Raw genomic sequence first — 25,068 nt, forward strand, 5'->3', positions numbered from 1 at the left:
AAAAACCTCCATTGATGGGAGCACCCACAACTTCTTGAGGCAAGGAGTTCCACTGGTTAAATGTCACCACCGTTAGGAAGTTTCTCCTTAATTCCAGGTTGCTTCTCTCCTTGATGAGTTTCAGTTTAAAAATTTAATTGAGCAGCAGGAGGAGGAAGAGGGCTGCGGGGTCCTGGGTGCTCTCTGAGCTGGGTGGTTTTCTTGCAGACGTTTCGTGACCCAGCTAGGGAACATCATCTGTGCTAGTAGGCAGTGGGGTTGAGGAGGAGGAGGAGGATTGTGGAATCCTCAGTGCTCTCTGAGTTTGTTGGTTTTCTTGCAGATGTTTCATGACCCAGCTAGGTAATGGCATGGGTTCGGATTATCTAAGGGAGCACCTGCTGCCAGCGTCAATTTCCCATCGTCCTGTGCGCTCCCACAGGGAGGGCCTCCTCAGGGTACCGCCGGTCAAGGATTGCCGACGGGCGATCCCCAGGGGGAGGGCGTTCTCTGTGGGCGCGCCTGCCCTATGGAATCAACTGCTAACGGAACTCCGGACTGCCCCCGACCTTCGTTCATTTCGCCGGGACCTAAAAACCTGGCTCTTTGAGCTATCTGGTCTGGATTGAGGGGTTTTAATGTTTTTAAATTGTGATTTTAATTTTTGCAGCTAGACTTAATTTAATTTTATTTTAATTTTATATTGGATTGTTTTTAAATTTTGCCTTGTAAACCGCCCTGAGTCCTTTGGGCATAGGGCGGTATATAAACCAAATAAATAAATAAATAAATAAATAAATAAATAAATAAATAAATAAATAAATAAATATTGTCTGGGGGGAAAAAGAGGAGGGGGGTTGTGGAGAGGAAGAGTCCTCCCCCTCCCCATCTTCCCTTTTCCACAACCCTCCCTCCCTTCTAGCACTGATGATGTTCCCTAGTTGGGTCATGAAACGTCTGCAAGAAGACCACCAAGCACCAAGGGCCCCCTCAATGCAAGCCTGAGCTTGCAAATATTCTGTTCTACCGGTAGCATTAAGCATGTTCACCGCCTTAAGTTATTTATACAAACAATAAAGGTGGGATATAAATGAAAGGAATAAAGAAATAAACAATTTGCATTAGGGCTTAGAGAAACTAGTCAAGGAGAGAAGCAACCTAGAACTAAGGAGAAACTTCCTGACAGCTAGAACAATTAACCAGTGGAACAACCTGCCTCCAGAAGCTGTGAATGCTCCAACACTGGAAGTTTTTAAGAAGAGACTGGACAGCCATTTGTCTGAAATGGTATAGGGTTTCCTGCCTGAGCAGGGGGCTGGACTAGATGACCTCCAAGGTCCCTTCCAACTTTATTATTATTATTATTATTATTATTATTATTATTATTATTATTATTATTATTATTATTATTATTAAATGCCAAATAGAACAGCCCCACCAAAACAACTGGTTATAATCTTCCTTCCTTCCTTCCTTCCTTCCTTCCTTCCTTCCTTCCTTCCTTCCTTCCTTCCTTCCTTCCTTCCTTCTTTTTCTGTCTTTCTTTCTTTCTCTTTCTCTTTTTCTTTCTCTCTTTCTCTCACTCTCACTCTCTCTCTCTCTTACTCACTCTCTCTTTCATAAATGCTTTATTCCCAGGAAATGCCACGCTACTTTTATTCTCAGAAACCTATTTCCTATTGGGTGGCATTCTTTCATTTCCTTCCAGCCATGCTGCTGTCTTCTTTAAGAAAAAAAAAATAATAAAGTTCTCCATGCAAGACCATCAGGTCAGTGCTTAAATAAATGATCCTACTGGCATTGTCCAAAACCTTCCACCCGTTGCCTCCAAGCCGTGTATATTCTCTCTCTCCCTCCCCCCCCCGCCCCCTCCGGCTGCAAACCTTGAAAAAAGTGTCCTGCTGTGCTCATCCTTTCATCCAGCCCCCGGCTCTGCCAAGATCTCGGCGGCATCACTGCTCTCCGTCCAAAATCCGACGATGGAAGGCTGCGAAGTGGAACTGCCAAAACCGGGCAGCTACGTGGCGCGAGGAGCAAATGAACGGAAAGGCCCCTTTCGTGCCACAGTCCCTGACTGGATAGTAGCACTTCCCCACCCAAAAAACTCCCCCCCCCATGTTCTGAAAGATGGAGAATATTGGGGACCAGTCTGGTCTAGTGGTTAAGGTATCTTGCTAGAAAGTGGGAGACTGTGAGTTCTAGTCCCGCCTTAGCCATAGACATCATCATCAAGTTGGAAGGGACTTTGGAGGTCATCTAGTCCAATCCCCTGCTCAGGCAGGACACCCTATACCGTTTCAGACAAACGGCTGTCCAGTCTCTTCTTAAAAACTTCCAGTGTTGGAGCATTCACCGCTTCTGGAGGCAGGTTGTTCCAGGAAGTTTCTCCTTAGTTCCAGGTTGCTTCTCTCCTGGATTAGTTTCCATCCATTGCTTCTTGTCCTGCTTTCAGGTGCTTTGGAGAATAGCTTGACTCCCTCTTCTTTGGGGCAGCCCCTGAGATACTGGAAGGCTGCTATCATGTCCCCCCTCGTCCTTCTCTTCGTTAAACTAGACATTCCCAATTCCAGCAACCGTTCCTTGTATGTTTTAGCCTCCAGTCCCCTGATCATCTTTGTTGCTCTTCTCTGCACTCTTTCCAGAATCTCGACATCTTTTTTTACATCGTGGTGACCAAAACTGGATGCCGTATTCCAAGTGTGGCCTTACCAAGGCCTTGTAAAGTGGTATTAACACTTCACGTGATCTTGATTCTCTCCCTCTGTTAATGCAGCCTAGCACCGTGTTGGCTTTTTTGGCAGCTGCAGCACACGGCTGGCTCATATCGAAGTGATTGTCCACTAGGACTCCGAGATCCCTCTCACAGTTGCTATTATTGAGCCAGGTACCCCCTATACTATACCTGTACATTTGGTTTTTCTTGCCTAAATGTAGAACCTTACTTTTTTCACCATTGAATTTCATTTTGTTAGATAGCGCCCAATGTTCAGGTCTGTCAAGTTCCTTCTGAAAGCCAGCTGGGTGGCTTTGGGCCAATCACTAGGAGACTGTGAGTTCTAGTCCCGTCATAGACATAAAAGCCAGCTGGCTGGCTTTGAGCCAATCACCAGGATACAATGCTTTGTAGTTCTGCTTGAGGCATGAAAGTAGCTGGGTTACTTTGGGCCAATCACCACACGATACAAATTCTAATCCCACATTAGCCATGAAAGCTGCTGGATATGTCTTGGCCAATCACCAGGAGATGGAAAGTTCTAGTCTCGACTTAGGCATGAAAACTGACTGGGTGACTTTGGGCCAGTCTATCTCTCTTAGCCCAACCCACCTCACAGGGTTGTTGTTGTGGGGAAAATAAGAGGAGGAAGGTATGTTGGATATGTTTCCTGCCTTGGGTGATTTGTAAAAATAATAAAGGTGTGATAAATCATCATCATCATCATCATCATCAAACAAATCAAAATAATAAAATAAGGAATAGAATAGAATGGAATAGAATGGAATAGAATGGAATGGAATAAAATAAAATAAAATAATAAAATAAAATAAATAAAATAAAATAAAGTAAAATAAAATAAAATAAAATAAAGTAAAATAAAATAAAATAAAGTAAAATAAAATAAAATAATACAATAAAATAAAGTAAAATAAAATAATAAAAAATATAATAAAATAATAAAATAAAATAAAAATATAATAAAATAATAAAAATAAAATAAAATAATAAAATAAAATAAAATAAAATAAAATAAAATAATAAAATAAAATAAAATAATAATAAAATAAAATAAATAAAATAAAATAAAATAATAAAATAAAATAAAATAAAATAATAAAATAAAATAAAATAAAATAAAATAAAATAATAAAATAAAATAATAAAATAAAATAAATATATAAAGTGATCAATGGGAACTAGAAACCTCTCTGGGGACAGTCCTAAACCGAACAATATTTTCAAAGGTTACACATGCCCCCCCGCTCCCACCTTAACCTGAACATTTTCAGGCTAAAGCTCCTTTCTGCCTTCAAAGCCAAAACGTGGGAATATTCCCAACGGCCCCCCAAAAGTCTAGGTAAAGCCATTGCTCAAGGTCTCCGCTCGTGCCAACTGCCCGGCTTCAACCTCTCCTGTTTGGGCCAGCAGCCAAGGCAGGGAATAAGCAAAGGCCCTGAATGCATAATGGAGGACTTGCTCAAACATCCCCAGCACGAGTCTCCTGGCTTGGCAGCTGAAGGCGTTCAACAACTCCTTTGAGGAACAGGATGTTGGCAGCCCCAGAGGCGATTGATCAGCGATGCTGCCTCGTTGGAACGGGGTGGGGGGGAGGAGGCGGCGGCGGCACTGTGAGATCCAGCTAGTGAGCAGACACACAAGACAGCCTGCCTTTTGTGGGGTGCAGGTAACCCTTGACCACACTCGAGCCCAGAATTTCCATTGCTAAGCGGAGATGGTGGTGGTGGTGCTGTGAGTTTTGCCCCGTTTTACGACTCTCCTTGCCGCAGTTGTTAAGCGAATCACTGCAGTCGTTAAATCACCACTAAAAGAGAATATCTGTAGCGTGTGCGGGGGGGGGGGAAATGCAGATGTTTCGTGACCCATTATCATTGATACAGGTTTGTGGAGAGGAGGAGGAGGAGGACTATGGGGTCCTTGGTGCTCAGAGCCTAATTGTTTTCTTGCAGATGTTTCATGACCCAAGTACATCATCAGAAGAGAGAGAGGTTTCCGGGGGGGGGGGGGGAGAGGAAGAGGAGGAGGAGGAAGAGGACGACGACTATGGGGTCCTTGGTGCTCAGAGCTTAATTGTTTTCTTGCAGATGTTTCATGATCCAAGTACCTCATCAGAAGAGAGAGAGGTTTCGGGGGGGGAGAGGAAGAGGAGGAGGAGGACGACGACTATGGGGTCCTTGGTGCTCAGAGCTTAATTGTTTTCTTGCAGATGTTTCATGACCCAAGTACATCATCAGAAGAGAGAGAGGTTTCCGGGGGGGGGGGAGAGGAAGAGGAGGAGGAGGAAGAGGACGACGACTATGGGGTCCTTGGTGCTCAGAGCTTAATTGTTTTCTTGCAGATGTTTCATGATCCAAGTACCTCATCAGAAGAGAGAGAGGTTTCGGGGGGGGAGAGGAAGAGGAGGAGGAGGACGACGACTATGGGGTCCTTGGTGCTCAGAGCTTAATTGTTTTCTTGCAGATGTTTCATGACCCAAGTACATCATCAGAAGAGAGAGAGGTTTCAGGGGGGGGGAGGAAGAGGAGGAGGAGGAGGAGGAGGACTGTGGGCTCCTTGGTGCTCTCTGAGCTGGCTTGTTTTCCTGCAGATGTTTCATGACCCAGCTAGGTAACATCAACAGTGCTAAAAGGCAGTGGGGTTTGTGGACACGAGGAGGAGGAAGAGGAGGAGGAGGAAGGGGACTGTAGGGTCTTTGGTGGTCTCTGGCCTTGGTTGTTTACTTGCAGACATTTCATTATCCAACTAGGTAGTATCATCAGTGTTAGAAGGGAGAGGGGTTTGCAGAAAGAAGGGGTGGTGGGGAAAGACAATGATGTAGCACTGATGATGTTACCTATTTGGGTCAGGAAACGTCTGCAAGAAAACAACGAAGCTCAGAGCTCACCAAGGAACCCACCCCCCCTCGTTGTTAAGTTAGTTACAGGGTTGTTAAATGAATCTGGCTTCCCCACGCACTTCGCTCCTCAGACCGTCGCGAAAGGGGGTCCCATGAGCCCCCCCCCCCGGACGCTGCCACCGTTACAAAATGCGAGCCAGTTGCCAAGCGAGCGAATATTGATCCCGTGACCACGGGGGAGGCTGCAACGGTCGTAAAGCGGGAACCACAGTCCTTTTAAAAATGCCGTCCTAACTTCAAACGGGTCGCAAAAACGAACAGCTGTCAGTCAAGGACGGCCTGCGTCTGGGAGTGAAAAGCGACAACTCCTCGGAAGCCACACACCGCTGACCACAAGGAGGCAACACGCTTGTGATCCCAGGCGCCCTGCACAATATCTTCTCTTCTATAAAAGAAACCTAAGCTGCTAATCCTCTTGAGGGGAGAAAAAGGATTGCTATCTCGCATCTCTGCAAAGCTCTGCTTTATACCACACTAATTAGAGAGCCAAAGCCTTATTGAGAACTACCGCCTTGAATGTACACAACCGCAAAATCTACCTTTTGAAGCCTAAGAATCTCTCCAGGAGATCTAAAGCAGAGTTTTCTCTTTGCTACCTGTTAGCTGAGGTTTACTCGCTGCTCTGCTCTTCGGGCTGGCTGGAACTGCAGACTAGGAGCTTTTGCAAAGACAGACTATCCTCGACTTACAACGCTTCACTTAGTGACGGTTCAAAGTTACAACGGCGCTGGAAGAAAGACCATTTGTTCACCTCCCCAGGTTCACGTGATTTACAGTCGAGTGCTGGACGACGGATTCATATTTACGATGGTTTGCAGAATCCCGGGGTCGTGTGATCCCCTTTTTGCGACGTCCGCAGGGAAGGCCCGATTTGCTTAATGACCGTGTGACTAACGTAACAAACTGCAGCGATTCGCTTAACCACGGTGGCAAGAAAAGTCATAAAGTAAGTGGGGCCAAATCCACTCAGCAACCGTTTTGCCAGGCAACGGAAATTTTGCTGGCTCAGCTGTGAGGGTAAGACGAGGATTCCCCAGAGGTAAAATTAAGTTTGGAAGGGTTTATTTATTTATTATGTGTTAATTTGCTGAATTTCTATAGTCGCCCCCTCTTTGCCCCTGTCTCAGTCAATGACTCTGCCCGGCTTGCCATTCAAAACATATGTTGCAATTAAAAATACTAAAGTATTAAAAAAAAAGTTTAAAATGGTTTAAAAAAACACTAAAAAAGCCAGATTAAATTTAGCCCACAACACATTTTCAAGTTACCGGAATTCCAAGTTTCCAATTTTCTGGCCTGAAAAAAAAAGAAAAGTAAGGGGGGCAGTGGGCCCCTTATAGAAGATAGAGGGATAAAAACAAAGATTTTGTGCTTCTCATCGGAACCGAAATTCAACAGGTGAGTCTCTCTATTATAGCCAGTCCTCAACTTACAACCAACAATCGGGACCAGAATTTCCATTGCTTAGGAACATGGGTGTTAATTTTAGGAGCTTTTCTGCCGTGCTTGTGATGCAAATCACTGCCGTCGTTAAGTGAATCATGCAGTCATTAAGTGAATCTGGCTCCCCCCACAGACTTTGCCTGTTGGAAGCCGGGCTGGGAAGGTCACAAATGGCGATCACCTGACCCTGGGACCCCGCAACCGTCCTAAGCACATGCCAGTTGCCCAAATTTTGACCACATGACTGTGTGGGGATGCTGCAACGGTCGTAAGTGTGAGGTGCGGTTGTAGGTCATTTTTTCCCCAGTGCTGTTCTAACTTTGAATGGTCGATAAATGAATGGTTGTACCTGTAATGCAGGGGTCTTCAAACTTGGCCCTTTTATGACTGGTGGACTTCAACTCCCAGAATTCCTCAGCCAGGCCTGGCTGAGGAATTCTGGGAGTTGAAGTCCCCAAGTCATAAAAGGGTCAAGTTTGAAGACCCCTGCTGTAATGCTACAACACTGCCAGTTGAATTTCTGCCTTCAAGACAAGAGGCTGAAAGTGTTTTTAAATGGGAAAACAATTAAAATTATTAAATTAATCAGGGCAGGGAAGGAAGACAGGTCTACACTATTCACTATTCAGCTGGCAGAAAACATCAACGATCCAATTTAACATGCGACGCAGCACTTAAAATCGTTGAAATCAGCAACTTCAACCATCCCACCCTATAAGGCTGTTGTTGGGGGGAGGGGAATCTAGGGTGCTTTGCAGGAGAAAAGTTGAGACGGAAATCCGAGAGAGGAAATAAATACCTTTTATTTAGGTTTGTTCCATTTTTACATTTATCCCCCAAAGAGCCTTGGTGGAGCAGTGGGCTAATGCCTCCTTAAGTAACACCAGCTGCCTGCAATTAGTGCAGGTTCGAGTCCCACCAGGCTCAAGGTTGACTCAGCCTTCCATCCTTCCGAGGTAGGTAAAATGAGGACCCAGATTGTTGGGGGCAATAAGATGACTTTGTAATAATGCCGCTTGGGGGGGGGGGGCGAAAGCCCTAATAAGCAGGCATATACATAGAATGAAGGCTACTGCTAAGCACATTGATTTGTGCTTTAGATTGTAAGCCGCCCTGAGTCTTCGGAGAAGGGCGGGATATAAATGGGATTAAAAAATAAATTAAAAAAAAATCACTGCTACTCATTATGTGATCCTTCTGAATTTTAAACCCCCCACACACACACACACAACAGCCCTGTGAGGCAGGATGAGCTGAAGGAGGACGACAAGCCCGTCACACCCAATGAGCTTCCAGAGAGAAAGTGAACTTAAACTGGGCCAGTCCCCTCTCTTTCTCAACCCAACCCACCTCGCAGGGTTGTTGTTCTGGGGAAAACAGGAGAAGGAAAGAACATTGTGTGTATATGTGTTTGTGTGTCTGTTTGTGTGTCTGTTTGCTCGCTGCCTTGAGTTATTTATAAAAACATGATAAAGGTGAGATAAAAATAAATCAAATAAATAAAACCTGGATCTTCCTGGGTCTACTCTATCCAAACCTTGTATCATAACGCCTCTCTTAAAAAGCTCGGATCCCTTTCTCTCCAATCCCAAACAGCCCTTTTCTCAAAAAACACCTTGCTCTTCCCTCTCTCCCCTTCCCAATCTGGATTCGTTCCTGCCTGACTCCCTTCATATCTGGGATTGCCAATGTTCTTAGTGAACAGAACTAAAACAAGAAAGAAATTTAAATCTTAAAGTTTGGGGGGGGGCAGATTTTCCCCCCTCAACTCTTAGCATCTCTGTCCAGCCCTGTGCTCCCCCCAAAATTTCAGCCCGATTGTTCTGCTTTCTCTACACATAGGATTATCAGGGTCTTCAGACACACACACACACACACACACACACCCCAGCATCCTGGGTGTTGAGACCTTGCGTTAAGGAACCCCAACACTCCACACAAACAGCCTTGCACACCTGTTCACCATCGCCAGGAATGCAGCTCCCGGAAAACCAGGATACCCGAACAAGGCTCAGCTTCCAGATTCCCCACCCTCGGTTCAGAGGACCCCCAATCCCATTATCCTTGCCAGCAAGATGCACATTTGCACACTCAACCCTTTCTCTCTCCCTCATGCTCCCAGCTCCGGCGGCAGCCCAACTGGGTTGCACTACGCGATGTTGATTTTGCAAACAGGAGCAACCGGTGTTTTCCAGCAAAACCTTGGCCCTAGGAAAGGGGGATTTGAGGAGAGGTGGGTGGGTGGGTGGGTGGGAGATCCCTCCCTGCCGGGGCCCGAAAGTGAAAAAGCTGGGAAGCTTTTTTTTTTCTTCCCTGCTGCAACGGCCGCAGGGCAGTGGGCTTGCGAGTGCCGCAGTGTTTTGCCAGCCAAGGTGGTCTTCAATGTTGCAAGGACACCAAGGGGAGACCCGGGGGGGGGGGGGAGGCAGGAGGGCAGAGACATTGGAGAATTGAGGAAGTGGGGGGGTAGAAACAGCTGGGGAGGGTAGCAAACTCCCAGAGTTTGGAGGCATTTGGAAAGGATTTTTCCAGAAGAGAATAGCCCCCCAATAGTTTTATTTGGCCAAGTGTGATTAGACACACACACAAGGAATTTGCCTCTGGTGCAGAAGCTCTCCATGTCCGAGCAAAGCAGCGAATTAATAATCATCATCCTAATAATACCGAGGAGAGAGGAGAATAAAGGCGAGAAGAAGAAGGAAAATAATATTATGAATGCTATTAATAATAATAGTACAATTCTTATTAATAACGGTAGCATGAGTGCTAATGGTATGAATAGCAGCGATGGTACTATTAATACCGTTATTAATAATAGAAGATAATAAGATGAGTAATAACGTTTCCCAAGAGGTAATGCACCTTCGGGTGTGCACGAGACCACAGGAACATCTATGGGTGCCAGAGAAGTAGGCGACGGTCCTTCGGCAAACATCCAGGGATTCGGAGGAAGGGGAGGACGATAATCATCCCTAAACATCTGGAGCAGGGGTCCCTCAACCCCCCCGGTCCGTGGACCGGTACCAGGCCACGGCATGCCAGCAACCGTTCGGCACAAACAAGCAAAGCCCCATCCGTGGGATGCAGGCAGCACACAAAATCCTGCACCGTCCGGGTCCGTGGAAAAAACCTCTCTCCACGGAACTGGGGGTCCCTGGTGCCCAAAAAGTTGGGGACCTCTAATTTGAAGCATCTGATCTGGAGCATCCCTTGAAGACTATTGGGCGTTGACCCCTTGCCCATCAGTCAACTGCAGAAGGCAGCTGGATTTGGAGCAGTTGACATCCAGCCACCACCCCTAAATGATAGTAAAGCACATCTGGCTCTCTCAGGTCCTTAGGAAGGACTCGATCGGAGGGGGGCACGGATGCCAAACCCAGGCTAACATCTGGCTGATTCTGGTGCCCCCAAACCGTCCTAATAGCAGTTTTGAAGAGGCTGGTGGGGATTTTTTCCCCCCAAGTTTCCTACCGCGTTAAGAGTTTGACAAGGGAGGGGGGTCTGTTCTGGCACCCGGGAAGCTGATCCAGCCACGAGGCAGAAAGGTTTTAGTGGAAAGCAAGATAACAGAGTTGGAAGGGACCCTAGAGGTCTTCTAGACCAACCCGCCCGCTCAAGCAAGAGACCCGATGCCAGTCTGGACAAAAAAAAAAGACCCTCCAGAGTCTCTTCTTGAAAAGCTCCACTGACGGAGCCCCCATAATTTCTGGTGGTAAGGCAGACTAATTATTCTCACTCCTTATTTTGAGTACGGATCTCAGAATAACAGAAGTTGCAAGGGACCTTGGAGGTCCTCTAGTCTACTCCAGCCTCCTACTCAAGCAGGCTTTTATTATACCATTCCGGACAAATGGCTGTCCAGTCTCTTCTTGAAAACCTCCACCGACGGGTCGACCCCAACTGGCTCTTGCCCAGATTCACACGTGCTCTCACACTCTCAGTCAGCGCACGCCTTCCCTCCCCTCCCGTGCCACCAACTCCCCGAGCTTGACATCCAGGTCTGTCCGGAGCGCAACCCCCTTGGAATTCCTCCGGCGTCCCGGGACGGCGTTCCTTCCCAGACCTTGGTGCCCGCGGGTGACCTCTTCGCCCCCCCCCTCGGCCGAACCTTTCTAGGCCCCAGCTCTGCCCCGCTGGAGAGGGGAGGGGGGGTGTCAAGCCCCGCGGAAGGCAAGCGGGCGAGCATCGTCCCGTCTCTGAGGTAGACTGCTGCTGGAGCTGGAGGCTCGGAGGGAGGGCAGCGGAGAGCGGCTCGGCCGAACCTTTCTAGCCCCCCAGCCCCCAGCCCTGCTGCGCTAGAGAGGGCGGGAGGGGGGGGTCAGCCCCACGGAAGGCAAGCGGGCGAGCATCTCACTCTGTATAGGGTAGACTGCTGCTGGAGCTGGAGGCTCGGAGGGAGGGCAGCGGAGAGCAGCTCAGCCGAACCTTTCTAGCCCCCCCAGCCCCCAGCCCTGCCGCGCTAGAGAGGGCGGGAGGGGGGGTCAGCCCCGCGGAAGGCAAGCGGGCGAGCATCTCACTCTGTATAGGGTAGAGTGCTGCTGGAGCTGGAGGCTCGGAGGGAGGGCAGCGGAGAGCAGCTCAGCCGAACCTTTCTAGCCCCCCCAGCCCCCAGCCCTGCCGCGCTAGAGAGGGCGGGAGGGGGGGGTCAGCCCCGCGGAAGGCAAGCGGGCTAGCATCGCACTCTGTATAGGGGTAGACTGCTGCTGGAGCTGGAGGCTCGGAGGGAGGGCAGGGGAAGGCGGAGAGCGGCTCGGCCTCTTCTCCTCCGCCTCCCCCCCCCATCATTTCCGACGCCGCCGGAGCCTTTAGCCGGGCGCGACCCGCAAGCGGCCCCTCCCGCCCAACTTACTGCAGTCGTCGGACTCGTAGCCGTCGGCCGCCTCCTCTTCCTCCTCCTGGCGGGCCGGCGGGGGTGGCTGATGGGTAAGGGAGTCGTGCTGCTGCTGCTGGGGCGGCTGGGGCAGCGGGTGGTGGTGATGCTGGTCGGGTGGCGCCGTCGGGGCGTCCCCGCTGCCGTAGGCGCCGAAGAGCTGGTCCAGGTCCTCCTCGTCGTCCCGCGGCGGGGGCGTCCCGGACGGGCTGGGCGGGCCGGCCGAGGCGCGGCGCTGGCTCTGGCTCTGGCTCCGGCTAAGCGGCGGCGCGGCGGCGGGGAGGCCGCGCGGGAAGCGCGGGAAGTAGTCGGAGATCTGCTTGATGGGGCGGATGGGACCCGGGCAGACGTCGATGGCCATGTGCTCCTGGATGCTGATGGGCGGCTTGTCGCCTTTGCGGAGGCTCATGCGGCCGGCTCCCGCAGGGGCGCCCGGCGGAGGAGGAGGAGGAGGAGGAGGAGGAGGAGGCTGCGGGGGCCGCCGCCGGCGCCGCCAGGAGCCCGGAGAGGCGGTCGCCAGCCCGGCCCTGCCAAGCCGAGCGTCCCGGCACGCCGCTGTCTGCTGGAGGCGGGCGGCTGGGAGGGACGGAGCGAGGCTGGCGGCGGCGGCGGCGGCGGCGGCGGCGGGCTGGGCACAGGCAGGGGGTGGGCGTTGAGGGTGATGTCACCGGCTCTCGCCGCCCAGCCCGGCCCGGCTCTGCCCAGCTGAGCCGAGCGGAGCTGAGAAGGACCGCGCAGGGGGAGCCCGAGCCTCTCCCGACCCGACCCGACCCGACCCGACCCGCCCCTCTCACCGGAGAGGGGACGCTGGAGGGGAGGGGAGGGGGGGGGCTCAGCCCCGCGGAAGGCAAGCGGGCGTGGATCGTACTCTGTATAGGGTAGACTGCTGCTGGAGCTGGAGGCTCGGAGGGAGGGCAGGGGAAGGCGGAGAGCGGCGCGGCCGAACCTTTCTAAGCCCCAGCCCCAGCCCTGCCGCGCTAGAGGGGGGGGGTCAGCCCCGCGGAAGGCAAGCGGGCGTGGATCGTACTCTGTATTGGGTAGACTGCTGCTGGAGCTGGAGGCTCGGAGGGAGGGCAGGGGAAGGCGGAGAGCGGCGCGGCCGAACCTTTCTAACCCCCAGCCCCAGCTCTGCCCCGCTGGAGAGGGGACGGGGGGGGGTCAGCCCCGCGGAAGGCAAGCGGGCGTGGATCGTATTTTGCATAGGGTAGGCTGCTGCTGGAGCTGGAGGCTCGGACGGAGGGCAGCGGAGAGCGGCTCGGCCGAACCTTTCTAGGCCCCAGCTCTGCCCCGCTGGAGAGGTGAGGGGGGTCAGCCCCGCGGAAGGCAAGCGGGCGAGCATCGTACTGTCCCTGGGGTAGACTGCTGCTGGAGCTGGAGGCTCGGAGAGCGGCTCGGCCGAACCTTTCTAGGCCCCAGCTCTGCCGCGCTAGAGAGGGGAGGGGGGATCAGCCCCGCGGAAGGCAAGCGGGCGAGCATCGTACTGTCTCTGGGGTAGACTGCTGCTGGAGCTGGAGGTTCGGAGGGAGGGCAGGGGAGAGCGGAGAGCGGCTCGGCCGAACCTTTCTAGTCCCCAGCCCCAGCCCTGCCGCGCTAGAGAGGGGAGGGGGGGTCAGCCCCGCGGAAGGCAAGTGGGCGTGGATCGTACTCTGTATAGGGTAGACTGCTGCTGGAGCTGGAGGCTCGGAGGGAGGGCAAGGGAGAGCGGCGAGCGGCTCAGCCGAACCTTTCTAGTCCTCAGCCCTGCCGCGCTAGAGAGGGGAGGGGGGTCAGCTCCGCGGAAGGCAAGCGGGCGAGCATCGTACTGTCCCTGGGGTAGACTGCTGCTGGAGCTGGAGGCTCGGAGAGCGGCTCGGCCGAACCTTTCTAGGCCCCAGCTCTGCCGCGCTAGAGAGGGGAGGGGGGATCAGCCCCGCGGAAGGCAAGCGGGCGAGCATCGTACTGTCTCTGGGGTAGACTGCTGCTGGAGCTGGAGGTTCGGAGGGAGGGCAGGGGAGAGCGGAGAGCGGCTCAGCCGAACCTTTCTAGTCCTCAGCCCTGCCGCGCTAGAGAGGGGAGGGGGGTCAGCTCCGCGGAAGGCAAGCGGGCGAGCATCACACTCTGTATAGAGTAGACTGCTGCTGGAGCTGGAGGCTCGGAGGGAGGGCAGGGGAAGGCGGAGAGCGGCGCGGCCGAACCTTTCTAGCCTCCAGCTCTGCCGCGCTAGAGAGGGGAGGGGGGGAGGGTCAGCCCCGCGGAAGGCAAGCGGGCGTGGATCGTACTCTGTATAGGGTAGACTGCTGCTGGAGCTGGAGGCTCGGAGGGAGGGCAAGGGAGAGCGGCGAGCGGCTCAGCCGAACCTTTCTAGTCCTCAGCCCTGCCGCGCTAGAGAGGGGAGGGGGGTCAGCTCCGCGGAAGGCAAGCGGGCGAGCATCACACTCTGTATAGAGTAGACTGCTGCTGGAGCTGGAGGCTCGGAGGGAGGGCAGGGGAAGGCGGAGAGCGGCGCGGCCGAACCTTTCTAGCCTCCAGCTCTGCCGCGCTAGAGAGGGGAGGGGGGGAGGGTCAGCCCCGCGGAAGGCAAGCGGGCGTGGATCGTACTCTGTATAGGGTAGACTGCTGCTGGAGCTGGAGGCTCGGAGGTAGGGGAGGGGAAGGTGGAGAGCGGCTCGGCCGAACCTTCTAGGCCCCAGCTCTGCCCCGCTGGAGAGGGGGGGGTCAGCCCCGCGGAAGGCAAGCGGGCGTGGATCGTACTCTGCATAGGGTAGACTGCTGCTGGAGCTGGAGGCTCGGAGGGAGGGCACCGGAGAGCTGTTCGGCCGAACCTTTCTAGTCCTCAGCCCTGCCGCGCTAGAGAGGGGAAGGGGGGTCAGCTCCGCGGAAGGCAAGCGGGCGAGCATCACACTCTGTATAGAGTAGACTGCTGCTGGAGCTGGAGGCTCGGAGGGAGGGCAGGGGAGAGCGGAGAGCGGCTCGGCCGAACCTTTCTAGGCCCCAGCCCTGCCCCGCTAAAGAGAGGAGAGGGGGAGGGGGTCAGCACCGCGGCAGGCAAGCGGGCGAGTACTCTGTATGCAGCTTCTGGGGTAGACTGCTGCTGGAGCTGGAGGCTCAAGGGGAGGGCAGGGGAAGGCAGAGAGCCGCTCAGCCAAGCCTGTTTAGCCAGCCCACCCCACCCTTAGCCCTGCTGGGCCAGCCCCTGGGAAGCCAAAGCGCGCGGGTGGTGGGGGGAAGGTTTCCTCCGCTTGGACTCTGGAGTGTCCCAGATAGACTGCTGCTGGAGCTGGAGGCTCGAAGGAAGGGCAGGGTAGGGGCGCTCGAGCCTCTCTAGCCCCCCCCCCCCGCGCCAGCCCAGCCCCGTTAGAGAGGGGATGGAATCCTTTCTCGGAGTGTAAAGCGGAGCGGACGTTTCTGTGGGTCGTTTGCGTGCGTGCGTGCATGTGTGTGTGTGTGTGTTCCCTTCCTCCCCTCCGTCCCACTTCTGGGCATCAATAAAAGGCACACCTGAGGCCACATATCACACAGAGATGCAGACCTACACAATCACACACACATTGTTTATTTCTTCATATTAATCAGGGGTCTCCCAACTTGGCAACTTTTAAGACTTGGGGACTTCAACACCCAGAATCCCCCAGCCAGCATGTTTTAAGAGGGGCGGACTTCCGTTCCCAGAATTCCCCAGCCAGGCTGCTTTAAGAGGGGTGGACTTCCAGAATTCCCCAGCCAGCCTGCTTTAAGAGGGGTGGACCTCAATTCCAAGGGTCATAAGTGTGACAAATAGACGTAAGTCAATTTTCAGCACCGCGGTAACTTTGAATGGTCACTAAGCGAAATGTCAGTAAGTCGAGGACCATCTGCAATGGACAGGCAGTGAGAATAGGTTAATGGAAAACTGTTTCTGTACCTGGTAAACGCAGCGAGATTATTCCATGCGCAAAGATGGAAAAATTTAAATGCCCCCCAGGGACGCGTGGAGGGTGAGGAATGACAGGATTTGCAGAGTGGCAAAAGTAAAGTGTTTAATTGGAAGAAGAATAAAGAACAACTGGCACCTGATGGAAAAATGGCTACAGACATTTTGCTGAAAAGTAGGAAAAATGAAACATGCGATTGATGGCTTTGCCTTTGGCGATTAGAAAGGCTCAAATATGGAAAGTGGGGAGAACGGATAAAATATAAAATATAAATACGGCTGTAAAAAAGATAGGAAGCTGATTGTTTAGGACTTTCCCTGTCTTTGCCACCTTTTCTGTTATTTCTTTTTTTAAAAAAAAAACATTTACAGCTAGTCCTTGACGTACAGCCACGATCGAGACCAACATTGCCGTTGTTAAGCGAGATGGTCGTTAAGTGAGTTTTTTCCCCATTTTACGACCTTTCGGGCCACAGTTGTTAAGCTAGTGACACCGTTATTCAGCGAATCTGGCTCCCCCGTTGACACTGCTCGGTCAGAAAGGTCACAAAAGGGGGATCACGTGACCCGGGGACACTGCGACCGTCATTAATACGACTCAGTTGCCAAGGGCCCGAATTTTGATCACGTGACCACACGGGGATGCTGCAACGGTCGTAGTTGTGAAAAAACAGTCATAAGTCACTTTTTAAGTGCCGTTGAAACTTGGAACGGTCGCTAAATGAACGATTGTAAGTCGAGGACTAACTATACTGTTGGGGAATTCTGGGAAATAAAGATGCTCCTACATTGGGAGAGCATGAGATGGTTTAAGGAGCAGATCAACTATCTCTGGCCAAAATGGAGTCAGATTTGCTTCTGAGCTTATGGTAGCGATGACATCCTTGTCAAAAGTTTCTGATAAGATAAAAAAATGCCAAACTTTCTGATAAGATAAAAAAAATGCCAAACTTTCAACAGTTCATTAAGTGACCGTTCGGAGTTACAACAGCGCTGGAAAAAGTCACTTATTCATCATGATGTAAGAGGGTGAGAATTCAAACAGATAAGACGTGCATCCTCAACCCTTAGATCTTGTGATGAATTGGGATAAAGGGAATTGGGGTTGTTTAAAACTTGGAAATTATATAATACCAAATGTTAAATATAAATATTAATGGCAAACTAAAAATTGGAAAAAAAAATAACCCAGGACGTTGATTGTCTAAAAAGATTGAATGTTAAAACAACTAGGATATGTATGTATGAACTAAAAATTATTGATAAATGTAAGAAAGTTATTTTTGATTTAATCGATATAACAAGAATTGTATTAATTTAAAGATGAGACTGCAAATGCTAAGGGGAAAAGAGGGGAAACGTTTAATGTAACAGTTTGAGATCTGTACTAAAGATATTTGTATGCTATGGAATTATTGACCAACTCAGCCGCCACGTTGCTTTTCAAATATTTAAATGTAAAACTAGAAAACCAATAAAATTTTCTTTTAAAAAAAGTCACTTATTCATCACAGCATCCCCCCCCCCATGGTCACGTGATCAAAATTTAGATGCTTGGCAACCGACTCATATTTATGACGGTCGCGGTGTCCTGGGGTCACGTGATCCCCTTTAGCGACCGTCTGACAAGCAAAGTCAATGGAGAATCCAGATTCACTTAATAATCTTGTTGCTAGCTTAACAGCTGCAGTGATTCATTGAACAACTGTGGCAAGAAAAATCATTAAATGGGGCAAAACTCACTTAACCACTGTCGCTTAACTCACTTAACAACTGTTTCACTTAGCAACAGAAATTTTACGCTCAGTTATGGTTGTAAATCCGAGGACTCCCTGTACTGTAAAACTCCTATGCTGTGTTTCAGAGACCGGAAGAAAATATTCAGCTTTAAGGATGGGGAGAGGGTGTCAATTTTGGTTTTTGCCAACTTCTCGTCTTTTTGTACGTGTCAATTCTTTTTTTTCTTCTTCTCAATTTCTCAGTTTGGCAAATCTGTCAAGTTTTTTTTTTGCTAAACTTGAGGTGTTTTTTTTCATTTAAAGCAAAGTTTGCAATTCAGATTTGGGTGCCCTTTCATGTTCATTTCTCCAAACATACATATTTCTATTGTCAATGCACATACAATGTTTAAAATCCTGGGATACTTTAATTATTTGCACATTCTTTTCATGAATGCATGAGTCTCCGGTACCGTCTTTTCACCAAGATGCATTTTTTTTTTTAATTGACAACATTGCAAAAGCGAAAGAACTGTGAAAGTTGAATGAGAACTTGGTTCTATTTATGTGCTGGTTTGAAAATCTGGAATTGGTTGACGCTGCATTCAAATGCAAAGTAATATTATTATTATTTTTGGTCCCACTGCTATTCTGCAGTGGTTTTGTAAACCATTCCTGTCTTTGTTCCTTGAGGTTCAAATTAATCCTTTGCTTCGTGTATTTTTCTATTTATTTTTCTCTCTACTTATTTCTCTTTCTGACTAGGTATGTTTGCAAGTCTTTCTTGTTGTAAAAAAACCTCAATAAAATTATATCATTAACTGCACTAAGAGGGCCCCACATTTCATCCCTGAGCTACAAATAATCTCTTCCATTAGATAATTTTTTTTTAAAAAAAGATCCTTCAGCATCAGTAGTCCTCGACTTACGACTACCATTGAGTCCAAAATTTCTGTTGCTAAGAGAAGCTGTTGTTAAGTGAAACAGTTAAGTGAATAGTCTTTGACTTACGACCACAACTAAGTCCAAAATTTCTGTTGCTAAGCGAGACAGTTGTTAGAGACAGTTGTTAAGCAACAGTTGTTAAGTGAGACAGTTGTTAAATGAGACAATTAAGTGAAACAGTCATTAAGGAAGAGTTGTTAAGTGAGACAGTTGTTAAGAGATACAATTAAGTCAGACAATTGAGACAGTTGTTAACCGACAGTTGTTAAGTGAGACAGTTAAGTGAGCCAGTCGTTAGGTGAGAGTTGTTAAGCGAGACAGTTGTTAAGTGAGTAGTCCTCAACTTACGACCACAGTCGAGCCTAAAGTGTGTGGCTAAGCGAGACATTGGTGAAGTGAGCTTTGCTTCATTTTACAACCTTCCTTGCCACAGTTCTTAAGCGAATCCCTGCAGTTGTTCAGTTAGTAACACAACTGTGAAGTGAACCTGCCTTCCCCGTTGAATTTGTTTGTCCGAAGTGCCGTTGTAACGTCAAACAGTCACTAAACAAACTGTTGTAAGTCGAGGTCTATTTGTAAAGCGGGGTATTTTTTAAAAAGAGAGAGAGAGAGAATGAAGCCATGCTTCAGACAGAATCTGTAGCTTCATTTCTGCAGCTCAGACGCAAAACCTGATTAAGCCTTGGACTGTGCAGGAAGACTTGGGTGCTGTATTTCATCAGCCCTCGTTAGCGCAATTCCACCTAATTGTAAGGCATCACTCGGCAGCAACTCTCACTTCGGGAGGTTATGAGGAGCGTCCTGCTCTTTGCACAAACACAAGCCTGCACACACCCTTCGGGAAAAAAGAGATGGGCTACAGGTGGTTCTCGAACTATAACCGGCGTCCCAAAGGTGCTTTTTCAGGAGACCAACTGGACTTCCTTGTTTTTTTTCTTTGAAGAGGTTTCGCTTCTCTTCCAAGAAGCTTCTTCCGCTTCTTGGTAGGGAATGGGAGGATTTATACTCCTTGCAGACAGCCGGTCATTTGCATTCTTTTACAGAGAGTCCTTGAGGCTACTTAGAGATTTACCTGTGTCCATCGTTCCCCTGAGTGGTGCCAGTGGGTGCGGAGCCTTCTTGGAACCGCTGAAAGGACCGTGTTGTAGACCGGAGATAGATGATGTCGTGTCCCTCCCCCCTCTGTTGAGGGAAGGGCTGTTCAGTTTTGACCTAGATGGCCTCTTTTCAGATCTGTGCATTGAGGAAACAAAACAACTACTTCACAAATGCAGGGCACAATATAGGAGGAACAACCCATCAGGACAAGGGTCAGCAGGCCCTCTGCATTTAAGAGACGAAGGCCGCTCTTTCGAAGACAGTAGAGACTACATTTTGGACAGAGACGACCGCTGGTTTGAAAGAGGGGTCAAAGAGGCCATCTAGGTCAAAACTGAACAGCCCCTGTCGGAGATGGTATAGTAGGGTCACCTGCTTGGGCGGGGGTTGGACTAGATGACCTACAAGGTCCCTTCCAACTCTGTTATTCTATTCTATTCTAATCAAGGAGAGAAGCAACCTGGAACTAAGGAGAAATTTCCTGATAGCCAGAACAATGAACTAGTGCAACGACTTGCCTCCAGAAGTTGTAAATGCTCCAACTTTGGAGGTATTTAAGAGGAGACTGGACAACCATTGGTCTGCAATGGTATAGGGTCTCCTGCCTGAGCAAGGGTTTGGACTAGATGACCTCCAAGGTCCCTTCCAACCCTATGGTTCTATTTTCTATGAGATGGGCTAGTCAGGTAATCCAGTGTCTTTCAAACTTGGCAACGTAAAGCATGCTGGCTGTGGAATTCTGGGAGTTGAAATCCACCCATCTTAAAGCAGGCTGGCTGGGGAATTCTGGGAGTTGAAGTCCACCCTTCTTAAAGCATGTAGGGTGGGGAATTCTGGGAGTGGAAGTCCACCCCTCTTAAAGTAGGATGGCTGGGGGATTCTGGGAGTGAAAGCCCACCCCTCTTAAAGCATGCTGGCTGTGGAATTCTGGGAGTTGAAATCCACCCATCTTAAAGCAGGCTGGCTGGGGAATTCTGGGAATTGAAGTCCACCCCTCTTAAAGCAGGCTGGCTGGGGAATTCTGGGAGTTGAAATCCACCCATCTTAAAGCAGGCTGGCTGGGGAATTCTGGGAGTTGAAGTCCACCCTTCTTAAAGCATGTAGGGTGGGGAATTCTGGGAGTGGAAGTCCACCCCTCTTAAAGTAGGATGGCTGGGGGATTCTGGGAGTGAAAGCCCACCCCTCTTAAAGCATGCTGGCTGTGGAATTCTGGGAGTTGAAATCCACCCATCTTAAAGCAGGCTGGCTGGGGAATTCTGGGAATTGAAGTCCACCCCTCTTAAAGCAGGCTGGCTGGGGAATTCTGGGAGTTGACGTCTACAAATCTTAAAGTTGCCCAGGTTGGGAAAACACTGCGTTAAGGAACTGAGAAGAAATATTTTGCTCACAACAGCAAGGATGGGGAATTAATTCTGCCTTCCAATCTCTGTTCAGGGAGTCTGTTTTCCTTCATCAAATCGCATTTCTTGGAACCGGCCCAACAGAATGGCATTAAGTGAGATTTCACCCAACCTCAATCCCAACCCAGATGAGAATTCATATCTGGGGTGGATAAGTGCAAAAGAAAATGGTATTTAAATGCATTGTGTGTGTTTTTTCTCGCGTGAGAGATGGAGCGAAAATGTGACTCGGCATATGAGAATGGGAAAGAATTAGGGAGGAGGTGTTTGGGGGCGGGAAAGAAATAAACTGGGGTGTCAGACAGAACAGGAGACATCCGAGAGAAAGGGGAGAAAAAAAAATAAGGTTTCTGAAAAGAAAGAGGAAAAAGAATAAACACTGAGGGCAGTAACAGCCCGATTGGCAGACAATTTTTCCCTAAGATTTTTTTTCCCTGTAAAAGCAGAATTGCACATTAAAAAAGGGAATGCAGAGAGTCCTTGCCTTGCGACAAAAATTGGGACTGTTATTTCCGCTGCTAGGCAAAGTGGTTGTTAAGTGACTCGCCCTCAGTGACTTTCTTTTGCCGTGGTTGTTAAGCAAAACACTGCAGGGATTGAGTGAATCATGGATCACTGTTGAGTCCTTAAGCAAATCCAGCTGTCCCTAATAACTTGGTTTGTCAGACGTCGGCTAGGTCACAAAATGTCATCACTTGACCCCAGGACTCTGCAATTGTTAATAATAATAATAATAATAATAATAATAATAATAATAATAATAATAATAATAATAATAATAATAATAATAGCAGCAGCAGCAGCTAAATTAATCCACTGGGCATTGTGTAAAAAATAGAACATAATAATAATAATAATAATAATAATAATAATAATAATAATAATAATAATAATAATAATAATAATAATAATAATAATAATAATAATAATAATTTGGAAGGGACCTTGGAGGTCATCTAGTCACACTTGCCTGTATCCGAAAAGTCGTGGGAACATAGGGTGGAAAAAGTTGTTGAGAATGAGAGGGTGAAGATCTTGTGGGACTTCGGACTACAGACAGATCGCCATTTGGAACACAACATGCCAGATATTGCAGTCGTAGAGAACCGAAGCGTACAGTTGATTGATATGGCTGTACCAGGAGATGCCAGAGTCGAAGAAAAAGAACTGGAAAAAATTACAAAATACCGCGACCTGGCCATCGGAACTGTGCGATTATGGATGAAACGTGTAACAGTGATACCCATTGTCATTGGGGCACTGGGAACTAGGTCCAAAAACATTGCAAAATACAGCAAGAAATTGCAGCTTCCTGCAATAACTCCAGCAGTGCTACAAAAAACTGCGCTACTCGGAACATCTTACATTTTAAGGAGGTACCTGGCTAGGACGCTGGCAGCAACCTGTGTCAACCATCAGGGCCAGTCAATTTGAATGTTCAGTTGACTGAGATTCATGTTTAATGAACTCCAGCCCACACTGGAGGGGGGTCCCACTCATCCGATGACAACTCCAAGGACGAACCCCTGGTAAAGTGGACCCATTGCGCCCCCTCACCAGAACAGTAAAATTGTTAGCCCCAGACATGCCTGAAACCGTAGAAGTCAGGGCGCTAATTGACTCTGCTTGCGCCCGCTGCCTTATTAGCCCAATGTTAGTGGGGAAGTTAGGAATTCCGGGGAGATAAGTCTGGTTAGGAATGTATATACCCTCCCAACCAATCCCGTAGGATCTGCATCCATTGGTGGTGTCCATTTTGAATTCGCTTTTCAAATTCACTATTACTAACCCTAAGTGGGTTTTCCCAGGGGGTTGGACTAGATGACCTCCAAGATCCCTTCCATCTTCTTCTTCTTCTTCTTCTTCTTCTTCTTCTTCTTCTTCTTATTCTTCTTCTTCTTCTTCTTCTTCTTATTATTATTATTATTATTATTATTATTATTATTATTATTATTATTATTATTATTATTACCAGTGGGATTTACCCATGTACTTCACCAGGAAACATAAATAAGGCAACTTAAGAAAAATGCACTCTCCTAACCGTTCCCATGGGCTCCGAATCCGGTGGTGATGTCGTCCATTTCCCTCTACAAATTCACGGGGACCTAACCTTAACCCTAAGTGGGTTTCCCCATGTATTTCACCACAAAACAAAGATAAGGAGTCTTAATAAAAATGAACTCTCCTAACCGTTCCCATGGGCTCTGAGTCCGGTGGGGCATGCCCGCCACCTTAGCAACGCTACCAATTCAACTCACCCTGGGGGACCACGTAGAGACTGTAACACCTGTGGTAACCCCTGGCATGGAATGTCCCATAATCCTGGGCATGGCGTGGCTAGCCAAGTGGAACCCGCAGGTGGACTGGAGAACGGCAGAGCTTAGAATCCCAAAAGGGGAATCAACCAAGGCACCAGCCCAGCTCAACACCAAGGTAAGTCCTGGCCAAGAAAGCTGCAATAGGGGGGAGAAAATGAAGTACCCCAAATACCGGAGGAGTATAGAGACCTGGCTGAAGTATTCAGCGAGGAAAGGTCTGATGAATTGCCACCTCATCAGCCTACAGACTCTGCGAGAGATAAGACCAGGTGCGAAACTTCCCAAGCCTAGATGGAGGGTTTGTGTCACTGTAAGTTGGGACGCGGTGGCTCAGTGGGTTAGGACGCTGAGCTTGTCAGTCAGAAGGTCGGCAGTTTGGCGGGTCGAATCCCGAATGCTGCTTAGCAGAGTGAGCGCCTGTTACTCGTCCCAGCTTCTGCCAACCTAGCAGTTTGAAAGCGCGTAAAAATGCAAGTAGAAAAATAGGGACCACTACAGTGGGAAGGTAACAGTGTTCCGTGCGCCTTTGATGTCTAGTCATGCCGGCCACATGACCACGGAGACGTCCTCGGACAAGCGCTGGCTCTTCGGCTTTGAAACGGAGATGAGCACCACCTCTAGAGTCAGAAATGACTAGCACGCACGTGCGGGGGAATATTTACGTTTAAGTTGGGGGTGGGGGCATGAAGGGAGGCTCAGCCAATCTCAACGTATACATGGTTGTACTTTGACAATAAAGGTTCATTCACAGATTCCATAAGCCCAAAAGAACAGGAAGAAATGCAGAAATTCATAGACAAAAAATTAGAAAGGGGTTTCATTCAGCCGGCAAAGCCAAAAACATCCGCCCCTGTGCTATTTCGATTGAAGAAAGGTGGAACTCTTCACCTCTGCGTGGATTATAGAGCTCTGCACGCAATAAGTGAAAGCAATCTATACCCCCTTATGAAGGACATGTTCTCCCACCTTGTTGTGATTCCTCGCCAGCCAGTGGATCTGGCAGCTGAGTCTGAGGAAGCAGAGGAGGAGGGGCCTGGAGTGACATTAGAGTCAGAGGAAGGCTCTGTGGAGCTCCAAGACTTACAGTCAGACGAAGAGCCTGGCCCCTCTACTCCCGCTCAGGCTGAGACACAGCTGTGCTGAGAGCCTGAGTTGGACGGTGATGAAGCACAGCTGGGAGAAATCCAGGATGCACGAAAGCACCAGCAAGACAAGTGAGTAGGAGAGAGGAATGCAATGGGGCGGCTCCAAAGGTAAAGGAGAAGGCATTAGGAAACCACGCCTTGGCTGAATTATAAAAGGGAAGGTGTGGGAGGTGCTGGTTGCCGAAGGCAACTGTTCGTGTTGAAGATGGACTTTCTGTGGACTGTGTTTGTTTGCCTTGGACATTGACTCAGGTCTGTGAGAATAAAAGGGGTTGGTTTTTTCTTGCGGTTCCTGCCTGTTTCTTGGAAGAGGGGTTTTCTCCTTGTGAGCATAACAAGGACTCCCGTAGGCTGGTAGAGAACACACCTTTCAAAGGGGAAGATTTTCACCGAACTGGACTTAAGAGAAGCTTACTACCGAATCAGAAGAAAGGAGGGGGACGAGTGGAAAACCACCTTCAATTGTCCCTTGAGGTGTTACCAGTTCCGGGTTTTACCTTTTGGGCTGCAAGGGGCTCCCACTGTATTCATGCAGCTGATAAATGACGTGCTAAGGGAGCACCTGTACAAAGGGGTACTCGTTTACCTGGATGACATCCTTATATTCACTGAGACCATGGATGAACATGT

The 25,068-nt window shown here is 49.3% G+C and overlaps 1 protein-coding gene across 1 annotated transcript in view; it reads right to left on the reverse strand.

The window, feature by feature from the left end:
• DOC2B (double C2 domain beta) overlaps positions 1-12,331 on the reverse strand; it is a gene marked incomplete at both ends in the record, with an annotated part of 134,274 nt that extends 121,943 nt beyond the window's left edge. Inside the window, one exon of the mRNA XM_081346709.1 lies at positions 11,902-12,331. Within this exon, the coding sequence (XP_081202835.1) occupies positions 11,902-12,331 (430 nt within the window). The remainder of the gene's footprint in view (positions 1-11,901) is intronic.
• Positions 12,332-25,068: the final 12,737 nt, after the last annotated feature.

Source organism: Vipera berus (assembly GCF_964194415.1).
Source record: "Vipera berus genome assembly, chromosome: 1".
Taxonomy (NCBI): Eukaryota; Metazoa; Chordata; class Lepidosauria; order Squamata; family Viperidae; genus Vipera; species Vipera berus.